Source organism: Aedes aegypti, chromosome 2, assembly GCF_002204515.2.
Source record: "Aedes aegypti strain LVP_AGWG chromosome 2, AaegL5.0 Primary Assembly, whole genome shotgun sequence".
NCBI classification, from domain to species: domain Eukaryota; kingdom Metazoa; phylum Arthropoda; class Insecta; order Diptera; family Culicidae; genus Aedes; species Aedes aegypti.
The window spans coordinates 95447120-95459701 of record NC_035108.1 but is presented as its reverse complement, the minus strand read 5'-3'; the positions used below and the strand labels follow the sequence as shown (position 1 = coordinate 95459701).

The 12582-nt window shown below is 36.7% G+C and overlaps 1 protein-coding gene across 4 annotated transcripts in view; it reads left to right on the top strand.

Moving 5' to 3' along the window:
* LOC5575962 (sodium channel protein 60E) overlaps positions 1–12582 on the top strand; it is a 798459-nt gene that overhangs the window by 99859 nt on the left and 686018 nt on the right. For all 4 annotated transcript variants that reach the window (XM_021841568.1, XM_021841570.1, XM_021841569.1 and 1 more), the window contains exon 3: positions 7226–9075. In XM_021841568.1, the coding sequence (XP_021697260.1) occupies positions 9042–9075 (34 nt within the window). In that variant the 5' untranslated portion in view covers positions 7226–9041. The remainder of the gene's footprint in view (positions 1–7225; positions 9076–12582) is intronic.

Here is a 12582-nt window from a genome sequence, read left to right as displayed (position 1 = left end):
AATTTTCAAAAATATATGGTTTGTTTCATCAATCCATACTCTAACTTTCGTCCATAGACGCCAAAGTGGTATCTTTTACCGTTTAGGCGACAGAACTGAAAAACCGATGACCACCCGCACGCTTCCCATAGGAAAATGTGTTCTATTGTGGGCATCATAACCGTGCGCTGTAGGCGGCAGTAATTTACACGCATTGTAAGTGTAATGCAATAAATCATCCTTCCCTTTCCAGTCAGAAGAAGCTTTTCGTCAATTGGAGCACTCTCCATTGGTCTGTTGGGTGTTTTATGAGTTCTTTATCAGCAATGTTATTTGGTATTAAAGCTAATAACCTCTATGGGAACTTTTCGAAGAACCTTTCGATTTCACTAAAAAAACTTTTGTTCTACGATGCATAGTTCAGGAGATATGAATTTTCAAAGTTTGAGGTATATAGAGATATCGTGAAAATTCATCTTGAGTTTTCCGGGAAAATAGGCCACTATAAATTTTTTGAATTTCTCTTTTGGTCATGTATCCACGAGCTCTACCTCTGGTGAAAATTTTATGCAAATCGGAGAACCTCCGGCCCAAATTGTCCGATAATAAAAAAAAAAATCCCCTCAAGACTGATTCACTTCATATTCAAATGATTGTGGATTGATTCACTTCATATTCAAGTCACTCAAATCGCTCCATATCAAAGTGATTCATATCTGATTCATCTTTTCAGATTTGATTCACTCAATGTTCAAATGATTTCAAGTGATTCATGTCTGTTTCACTTCATATTCAAGTGCTTCATGTTTGATTCACTTTATGTTCAAGTGATTCAGGTCCGATTCTCTCCACATTCTGATGATTCAGGACTGATTCTCTTCATATTCCAGTGACTTAGGATAGATTCACTTCACATTCTAGTGATTCATGATAGATTCGCTCCATATCCAAGTGATTCAGTAGGATTTACTGCATATTCAAGTGATTCAGGTTTGATTCACTTGATATACAAGTGATGCAGGTCTAAATTACTTTATACTCACCTGTTTCAAGAATGAAATACTTGATATTCAAGTAATTCAGGTTCGATTCACGTATAATTTAGGTCATTCAATATTGTTTCACTGCATTTTCCAATTGCTTAGGTATAGTTCAAGCAGCCTAGGGCTGATTCACTTCATTTTCAAGTGAATGAAGTCTGATTTACTTAATATTCAATTTTATATTCTGGTACAACACACGCACATATTCAATTTCACCCACTGTTGATGTCACCTAGAGGCACTGAATTGAGAATTGAATATAAAAAATACGAATGAATTTTATATGATTGGTGTAAGAAAACGGCAATGTGATGCTACCAGTTGATGAATCATGATTGTCTTTTAAAAAAAAGTACAACTTTTGCAAGTTGCAGAAATTTTTATGGGCTACTAGTGGTCCCGGCAAACTTCGTCTTGCAATCAAGTAGGCTGTTGAAAAACGCTTTTGATCGTCCCATATAAAATGACAGTTTCGTTCGCGTTCGTTTTTTCAACTTTCCCGGTGAATATCCTGGGATTTTTATACACACAAACACGTCGGAACCCTTGACGAACAACACTGAGAAAGAATCATTCAAATCCGTTGGCCCGTTTAAGCCATTTCGTGACATACAAACTCCATTCCATTTTTATTTATATAGATTTTGTTGAAAATGATTTTTTTCACAGGCGAAATTGAATTTGCTGCCGCCGAATGTCAGTCGGTGGATAAGAATCAGTGTAGAAAATGTAATTGAGAAACTGAATGCACGCTCTATCAGATTTGTATTGTCAAGAAAACATGCACACAAAACAGAAATCAATGATGACGGATCCTACTGAGGGTCGGCGTTGTTGACTGTACCAAGGTTATTATAATGACAGGTTTACCAATCTTAGCAGTCAGTAGGTGCGCGGTGTGGTGAGCTGCGGGGAAGGCGGAAGTGACAGCTGGCGATTTGGCTAGCTGGCGGGTTTATGTACTCAACCGTTTCTATGGGGTTGTTAGGGAATGTTTACTCCAACAAACATAAACACAGTGAAGTGAAAATTTTTTCCAGCTTTTTGTCGCGAATCAAATTTTCGTCTTTAATGTAGTATACCGGTGTTTTGTGTCAAAGAAAAGCAGAGTACTTGAAAAATTGCTTTACAATTGCATGTAATGCATGTAAATGTGGAATTTTCGAATAGTACAGCGGGTGAGAGCCACCCAGCACCGATGGTCTACGATGAAAGAGAGGATGCGCCACGGTGTCACCGTCTGACGATGACGATTGTATTCTTGTAACTTTATCTCGTAAGTTAAGTCATTCTACTACATATTAGTGCATTACACAGTGAAGTAAATTCAGATACTTTGCCGCGTATACCACACAGATGTGGGTGTAAAAGAAACATTCTATACCTAATATGTCACGCCATGCATCTGATATCCAAACAACCAAAACAAACTCGCCAGCTGTCACTTGGCATTTCAAAATGGCGGAATGGGAAATATGACACATTGGACTACCTCCCTTCTAGATACCTTGGACTGTACAGTGAAATATGCAGACACAGATGACATCATATTCAAGAGTTTCAGTTCTGGTTTACTTCATATTCTAGTGATTCAGTCCCAATTTACCTCATTACCTAGGGATTTAAATCATTGGATATTCAAGACTCTAAATCACAAGATTCAACTCGCTTGAAATCCTTAATTTGATTTGCTCACTAATGGCACCAACCGGATTTTTTTTTAATTAAAGGTCTGTTTTTCAAATGTTCTTGACACTCTGAACAACATTGTTGAAGACTCGAGCTTTCTGTCTCATGTGGATTACAACAAGAACTTGCTTGAAATGCGCATTTTCACTTGCTTATTAGCGCCACCTAGCGGCAGAACTAAACTTTTCGCTTCCGGATGTCTAAGATAGACATTTATTTAACATGCTTACTTGCGCAATTTTGGCGCAAAATTGCGAAACCCACTGTCTGTCTTTCGAATGTTCTTGATCTTTTCAACAACTTTGCCGATGAGTCATGTGGATCAAAAGATAGAACTCTCTTAACACTTCAGTCGTCGCGTTGTTATATTTTGTACAACACTGCTGAAAAAACCTCGCTTTACATTCAAAACTGGAGCGCGATGGTTCTGGCGGTGGCAAACCACGCGACAATCAGTTTGCTCTCCGAATGTCCTTGACCTGTTAAACAACTTTGAACAAACAAAGACTCGACCTTTCTATCACTTGTGGATCACAAAATAAAACATGCTTAAAATGCTCTAGTTTACATGTTCACTAACGCCACCTATTTTAGTGAGTGCGTATTTATGACGGGTAGTGTAGGTTCTTAGGTGTAGATTATTGATTGATTTGATTTAGACCCCCCATGTAAACAATGTTCGGTAATTAATCGCTATTGTTTGGAATATGTGACAAACGGTAAATTCAATTTTGAATCACAGAATACGCCTAAATGTAGACAATGTTCTAAGGAAGCTTTGCACTCTTCACATTAATTCGTTAATTTTGCTTATTTGAACTAGCTTATGTAAACAGTATATTCATTGACAGTTCCGTGTTAAATCCATCAACATTTTACTTATTTGAATTATTTGTGGAACTTATGTTGGGCATGAATCTCCGATAGTGTCGTCTAAAATCATGCAAATCATTATTTCGAAAAGTTGAAAAAAAACAAACTCAAAATCAAATCTTATTTTTTGTAAAAAAACAGATTTTTAAGCACTGTTTTGTCTCAAATTCCAAACCAGACTCATATTCCGAACAGTGACGATTTCAGAGAAGAGATATTTTCGCAACTTTTTAATGTAGAGGACTTGAATCATTGAATGGCCTGCTTAAGCCGAATGTCGTTAGACTGAAGGCCATTAGACCGAATGCCGTAAGGCCGAAAATGTTGTTAGGATGAAAGGTCGTTAGGCCGAACTAACATTCTACTATTAAGATTGAAAAATACAAACTATTGTTTGAAATGAGTAACACCTTTAGCAGTGTTTTTTCCTTCTTTTAAACAAAGGCTGTTCTTTTTATTCATTTTTTACAGTGGATACTGAGAGCTTCAAGATAATGCTGATAACCTTGACGAAATATTCGGCCAACAAATCCATTCGGACTTAAGACCCATTAGAACTGTCAATCGTTTTCGGCCTAATGGTCTTCGACCTAAAGACATTTGACCTAACAAGATAGGATCATCCATATTCCGCACAGTAGTGATTTAAAAGAAGAGATATTTTCGTAACTTTTATGTGTAGATGACTTGAATCATAGAATAATTGATCAATTTGTGAAGAAGTTTTAGTGGATTTCGTGAAAAATCGCTATAAAACGCTATAATGTATTCGGAATATGAGTCATGTTTGGAATTTTAGATAAAACGGTATGAGAAAAAGAAGTGTCATTCATGCATTAAAGATGTTTTAACGAAAAATGATGATTCAAACTTTTTACGGGGAGGATCGCGGATCAATGATACCTCATTTTACATATTCTAAATTGTTATGACGAGGGTTACCCGAGCAGGGAATCATCTAATGTGCATGGAATGCCAGCCAATTACAATGCAGTTCAAATGTCTTTAATTTTATTTTATACTTTGAGAGTTGATGAATTTGTTTGAAAAATTCTTCTTTTGAATACAAATTATTCGTTCTGCATGGAATTTGAATCTAGTTCTTTTCGGAATTCGAGACAGAATGAACAAAATTTGCGACAATTTGAATCAACATTTTGTTTCATACTTTTACGCCAACATAACCAAAATTTTTATCGGTAAGAATTTTACGAAGGAATTGAAATTCCCACAAACATCAGCTAATTTATGCCTATCATATGCATTTCAAGTCACATTTGGCCTTTAGTTTTCGGAACATGAGTCAAAACAATACCTTAGTAAAGCTGTTTGATGGGACCATCATAGCAACGAAGACTTTTTGTTTCACTATGGTTTCATGAGTCGATATCGAGTCTTGGGGCATCGACTCATGGAGATCTTACTGCAACTTCAAAAATCATACGCATCTACGGTAAAATTTATTTAAAAAAAGCTTTTGCTTTTCAAACGGTGTTTTTATGAAATCGTTTTCATAAACCATCGTATGAAAAGTTAGCTGCAAATAATACAAAAAGTCGCAGCCCGGTATAGAATAAGGTCATCCAGATCAAAGAGTGCATGATTTACTCACACGCCCATCGACGTCTCGAATATCTATTTGGTTAAAAGCCAATGAAGATGTTCATTCTTGGCAATACAACGACGGAACACCTTTTTGACTCAAACAGTTGCTGAACCTATTGCCGTTTTCAAAAAATATGATAGCACGTCTAGTTTTTGAGATATTGACGGTAGACAATGCAAAATTTAACTATTTCAGTCAACTTGCATGCAAGTTTGCCAGGCAATTTATTTGCTTAATTTGTTACTAAATTAAAACTTCAAATGTATGACAACAATCAACGGAGTTCGTAATACTTTTGATGGACAATTGTTGTTTTCTTGGTGGTTCATGGTAAAAAGATAAAAATAGATTTTGCCATATAAAATGAACGAAAAATTTTGTAGGAGGACTGCAAGCATGTTGAAAAAATCGATATAAATTAAATTTTATCCTGAAATTTAATCTAAATTATATCTGAATCGAAAGTTCAAGTTCAACTTTGAATGCCCCCTTAGACCATAAAAAAGTTTAAAAAATCGTATTTTGCAATTCCGTTGCAAATCAATCAACTTTTCATTGAGAAGTTGATCAACATAACAGCCTACTTTTCCTACTGAAAAAACAGTGCTGAAAAGTGCTACTTTTCAGCAGTCTTTTCGGTGCTGAAAAGTAGCACTTTTCAGTACTGTTTTGGTAGGCATCAACCGAACAACCCAGTCTCTTCATGCTATTTGTGCTTATTTACGCGGCGTGTGAGTCGAGACGAGTCGTTCTCACCTCGGGTGATGTGAGGCGACTAATGTTAATCCAATGGGAGCGAGTCGACAATGGTCCCTCATTCGACTCGTCTCGCCTCACATGCCGCGCAGAATAAGCATAATTGCATCTGTTTCTAGATCCGTTGTGTGATCTGATTCCGACAGGGGCTGTCCATTAACCACGTGATCAGTTTTTTTTGTGATTCCAGGCCACTCCCCTCCCTCCTCGTATTCATTTGTCCATACACACGGCGAGCCTCGTTGGATAAATGTACAACTCGTGCTGAAAAAATCATCATTTTGCAACTTGTTGCCTAAATAACTATTTTTAATTAAATGTAAACATCAATGAAACAGGATTCATAAGGGATTTCCTTTGGAATATTCCATAAAAACGGTCGTATTTGAAGTATGGAACTTATTTTCAATCCTTTTTTCAATATCCTATTCATTTCAGGTTCATTTGAGACACTTTTCATATTTAGTGTCTCATTTTTAGTTATTCAACTAAATCATACTTTACTAAATGATATTTTTTTGTATTTGTATCGTGTGGCAAGCACGAAGATGGAATATCTAGGGCAGGCCTGTCCAACCTTTTTGGCTGTTTTTTTTTAACATAAAGGATTGGTGTGTTCGCAATCATAGTCCAATCTGAGAAATTTTTACCTCAAATGAAAACTTGGTATTATATCTGATTGGTCCATGTATAAAAATTCAAATTTCTAATAAACTTTTTGCTAGCGCTGCAGGCAAAGGTAAAAATAAATGCGGCCTGCAGGCCGCACCAGTTTTTCGACTGAACTGCATCACTAGCGAAGAGTTTGATATAAAGTCGATCTTTTGCACATGAATTAATCAGATATAATACAAAGCTTTTATTTAAGGTGAAAAATTCACAGATCGGACTAGTAACGAACGCACCAACCATTTATGTCCAAAAAGAGCCAAAAAGGTTGGGCAGGCCTGATCTAGGGCATAAGTCGACAAAATTTCTCTACGAAGATCCTCAACCGGAGGAATTTGAACCGTCGACCATCAGCTTGATCTTGCCGAATAGCAGAATGGAATCGATTCTCTGATTCATTTTAGATTAGTTTATTTTTCATACAAAATGCCTCGAATATCTGTCACACCCACGAACCAAACTCAGCGGAAACCATGATCTTCCATGATTTATCTACACACTGTCCATTGCAAATGCATTCGGCAATGTTTTGCGAGAACGCCTGACAGTGCCATAAATCGCACCCAACTGATAGATAACTGACATTGTTTTTCTCTCTGATTCTTTGCAGGTTCCGTTGGCCAATAAATCAGTGCGCTTCAATCGAGTGCGGTAAAACAACAATGCTCCAATGAGCAGTGGGGGGAAAACTGCGACAGCACCAGAGGACACAATGTGAATTGCACCGTGTATAAAATGTGAGGGAAAATAGTGAATTTCACCACCCATCAGCAGCGCATTAGCAGCTGTGAAACAACGGTGAAAGTGGTGTCCAAAGGCGTGACAACGAGATGATTAATTATGCATTATGTAGCAATCGAATCGATGTAACTTGGCGGCAACGTCGATTCTTCGCGGATTCCAAGGATAGTAGCAGTATGACGACATGACCTAGATCCTTTCTTCTATCTCCTAGAGAAGCCTAGAAGAGAGCCAATCGGGAAGCATAGCTTAGAAGTGTTTCGTGGAAGTTGTGGCTGCCCGATGTTAGTGTTGGTGTCTGTTGTAAATAGGATTATAAGTAGCGTGAAGATTTATGCAGCAGCCTGAAGTGGGCGGAAGTAGTTCGTTATCGTAATCGCCAATCGGTGCTGATATGTGTTCGTGGCCACCGAGTGTACAGTTCACTGTAGATAAGATCTTGCAGCACTTGTTCTATGACCTTTGAGGAAATCTATCCGACTTATACTTAGTGTACAGCAGTTTGCCAGTGTTGATAAGCATTCCAAAAGCGATTCGTGTTAGCTAGTAGATGTTCAGCATAATAATTATTAACCTCAATGAAGCAGTTTACTCCAATATAAAAAGTTTGTCTTGAATTGTTAATCAAAAATAAGTAGCGCTAGATCAAAAGTGTTGCATTTACGACATAAGCCAAAGTAGTGAAAAACAAAAGTTTCTTCAAATCAAGCTAAACGAAAAGCTCATATCTGTAAGTGTACAGTTATAACCAAAGCAAAAAGTTACTCCGTAGTTCGTTTTTCCAAACCGTGTGGATGTGTGCGATAGTGTATAATATTCATCCGTAATGATGCTGATAGCATGCAAACGAAGCATTTCGTGGCAACTCAAAAGTACCGCATAATGGCAGAGGCTCCAACGCCCCCAGCAGCAGTGGTTCTACTCTAAGGTCCCTCCACTTATTTGTACAAAAGCCCCCCAAAAAGACCAGAGAGGAAAATTGGTATTCTCTACCCCGCTTCCCATAAAGTAATACAAACTGTACAAACCCCAGATCTGAAGCTAATATACCTTCTGGAAAACAAGTAATAATTGTAGCCATTAAGCAAAATAAATAAAAAGCTTACTCTCCTCACCATTCTCGTGGCGGTCTTCGCTCAAGTATCCTAACTGTAGCGTTTGTTGCGACGAAAATATAAGAGAAAAAAAAACAGAAGTGAAATAGAAATATTCCGTGTGCAACGAAACCAAAGCGAAAAAATGACCAACTTGTTCCATTACTCAAATAACTGAACCGAAAAAAACGAGAGCTCGTAAAGTTTTCACCGTGAAAACATCATAAAACACGAGTGGAAAAAGGCTAAAATAAAGTTGAATTTCTCCTCTCCGTCACCCTATGCACCCATTTCTCTCCACATTTGCATCGGGAAATGCCAGAGCCAAGTGAGAGCGCAAATATCCTCCCGATCTAACAAAGGATACACTAGGAAAAGTTAATCCTTGAAGCAACGGTGACGACGACGACCAGGACTGTGACGACACATATAAAGTGATTAAAAAGTGACGACTGCATATCCCGATCCGGAAAAAAGTGCTCTCGTGCGATAACGGTGTGGGAAAATTCAGTGAAATCGATCAGTGCTAGTGGGAGAAATTGATTCAGGATCAGGAGTTGAGCACGGTTGGGAAAAACAACATTCGCCATCATGTCGGAAGCAACGACGCCAAACGACGGTCAAGGTAGGTCAAGTTGTCGAAACATTCCTAGTGATATTGATTTTTCGGTGCTTTTGTTGAACGGATGAATGAAATTTCGGTTATTATCATAAGCTGGGACAAATTCATCGCTTCACTATTTTTTGCTTGAAAATTTCCTCTAGGATTCTAATGTTTCCAAATGAATGATTGGCCACAAAAAAAATTGATTCTGGAATGGAATCCTCTTACGAAACTCAATCAGTAGAGTGTCCATTTGAAATTGAGTGTAAAGAGTAATGTAATGCTTAATGTGATATGTTATAACAGCATTACACTGTTCGACAAAAAAAGTCGATCTGAATGCACAGAGACCGGACACCCCGGGCTTGAAAATATAAAAGTAAACAAAAATAATGGCGTTTTCAGAATGTTCGTGTCTGCCCCAGGTCATTTTAAAAATATACTTGAACTTTCTGCATTTTTATTTTAAAATCTAATCTAATCAATAAACCGACACAGTGTTTTATATTCAGGACAGGGGAATTCATGTGCCATATAATGTTTTCAACTTTAAATACAATATGAAGAGTTGTAATAAGATTTGCAGGGAGCCCTCCCCCCTTTTTTGTACCCTCCCCATTTTTAAAGTATCGCAAATGATGGAATATTTGATATACAGGGGGTTGTCAAAATAACTGGGACAGTCAAAAATTGGGCCAACTTTGGAATGCTGTAACTTTGATTTTCTTTAAGAAGTAATGGACGGGTCAACTAATCTAGTTTTGAGGTGCATTCGTGGAGATGAACTATGACCACTGGATACCGGCGATAATCCGGATTTCCGGAAGCATGTCTTACGCAGTAAAATTATGACGTGTTTTTAGCAAAGGTCTCGGCTAAAAAATCAAAATTTTACTACACATGAAGATAGAAGATCAAATTCTGAAGCGATTGGTGCGCCAAGTGTTAAAATCGGTCCAGAAACAACCAAGATATTGCCATTTACCCGGAATCGGTGCCGGTAGTGGATCCGAATTGGGATCAAACAATTTATTCACTCAAAATATGTCGCGCAATATTGTTTTCTCCCTAGCTTATCATAAAATACCCTATTATAAATTGAAAATGAGTCTTGTACAGATTTGGCCACTCATGGCGCCGCCAAGTGCCCCGGGGGAACCTTGCATAGGGGAAATTTCGATTTTGACACCAAAGCATATCATGCGACGGCTCATTCTTCATATCTTGTCGAAAATAGGGCAACTGTAGACTCAAAATGGATAGTTGACTACAGTGATTACTTCCGGGACCACCGGATGTCCCCGAGGGAACCTGTAATTTGGGACAATTGAAATTGAACTCCAATACATATCGTGCAACGGTTCATTTTTCATGTCTCGTACTAAATAGGGCTATTGTAGACCTTAAGTGGATATTTGACTACAGTGGCCACTTTTGGGACCACCGGAGACCTTTGCTAAAAACACGTCATAATTTTACTGCATAAGACATGCTTCCGGAAATCCGGATTATCGCCGGTATCCGATGGTCATAGTTCATCTCCATGGATGCACCTCAAAACTAGATTAGTTGACCCGTCCATTACTTCTTAAAGAATTGAAATCGGTCAATTTTTGTTACAGTTACAGCATTCCAAAGTTGGCCCAATTTAGGCCTGTCCCAGTTATTTTGATAACCCCCTGTATATCAAATATTCCATCATTTGCAATACTTTAAAAATGGGGAGGGTACAACAAATGGGCGGAGGGCTCCCTGCAAATCTTATTACAACTCTTCATATTGTATTTAAAATTGAAAACATTATAAGGCACATGAATTCCGCTGTCCTGAATATAAAACACTGTGTCGGTTTATTGATTAGATTCGATTTTTAAATAAAAAATGCAAAAAATTCAAGTATATATTAAAAATGACCTGGGGCACACACGAACATTCTGAAAACGCCATTATTTTTGTTTATTTTTATACCCGGGGTGTCCGGTCTCTGTGCATTCAGATCGACTTTTTTTTGTCAAACAGTGTTATGCATCTATGTCGTTCAAATAAGATTTTTAATCCAATGAATTAAATGAACAAAAATCAACACTAATCTTGATTAGCTACAATTAGAGCTTTAAATTTACTCGGAAAACAGGAAATAAAATTGCCATTTCCAGGGAATTCCAAATATTCCCAATAAATTCTCAAATGCTTATTTCCATGAAGCAAGTTCGACGATTGTACGACATTTCCCAGAATGACGTTCCCCAGAACGACATTCCCCAGAACGCCATTCGTCAGAATTGGACATTCCCCAGAAATCCATTCCTCAGAATGGGACATTCCCCAGAAAACCATTCCCCAGAATGGGACATTCCCCAGAAAAAAATAACAAGAGATCTTTAAGGTGTTCAAATCCAAGAAAATAGTAAATAGTAAATAGTGAATGCATCTAACTGGAAAATTCGAGGAAACCCATAATTTTCATAGGTAAAACATGTTCGTATTGTTTTTTTTTTTTCGGTAGGACTTTCGGTTTGTTGCAGTCTTTCATTTATTGAATGGAGAATCTTTAAATCAAAAAATCTTTAAAATTAACCACCTGTCGGAAATGAGTGATTCCAAGCAACAGCACCAAAATTTGGTAAATTTTTTAATTCATTTTTTTCTATTGAGCTGAAACTTTGCACAGTTTTCCAGTTCCATCTAAATCGTTATTTTCCGATATCAAATCTTCAAGTTGAGTCACGACTAACTTTTCAAAAGGGTGTATGTGAAAATGGTTCAAAAATATTCAAAAAGCTGCACAGCAAAAACGGTTCGTTCGATTGTTAGACAACTAAAGAAATAAAGTTAGACAACTAAATAAAGATTCCAAAAAAAATACACACAGTAAAAAAAAAATTTGCATTAAAAAACATAATTTTTGACACAAAAACTCAAATATCTCAAATCCCTATCGGAATACCAACGTAATTTTTTGAGGGAAAACGGTCCATTATATTAGCTATCTACCATAAAAATTTGGTGATGGTAAACCAATAAACAAAAAAGTTATGACATTTCAAACATGTCACAATTTTCACATTTAGTAGAAAATTTTTTTTTTTTTCGGTGTAAATTATTACGGGAACCGCAGTTTGTTGCTGATTTTATTGTTAAGGGCCTTGCGTGAATTAAACAAGTCGTTTTCATGTATTCATTAGTATTATGTGTATTATATGTATAAATATTATGTATATGTATAAATATTATATGTATATGTATATATGTATAAATTAAAATGAATTAACAGATTACACGAAAATAAAATTTTTTTTTACCAGGATATTTTTTTTTAGAGTATGATCGATGAGTTTCTAAATGTTATATATAAACTTTAAAAGTTTTGGATTTGGGTATGCGTTATGAGATCATGAAAACATTTTATTAATACTTATTTATTTATTTATTGTTATTCAATTTTTTTACAATATCGAACACTTTTGCATCATTATCAGTACAGTTCGAGTATAGTTTTGCTTTAATTTTATTTTCTGACAATGGAAT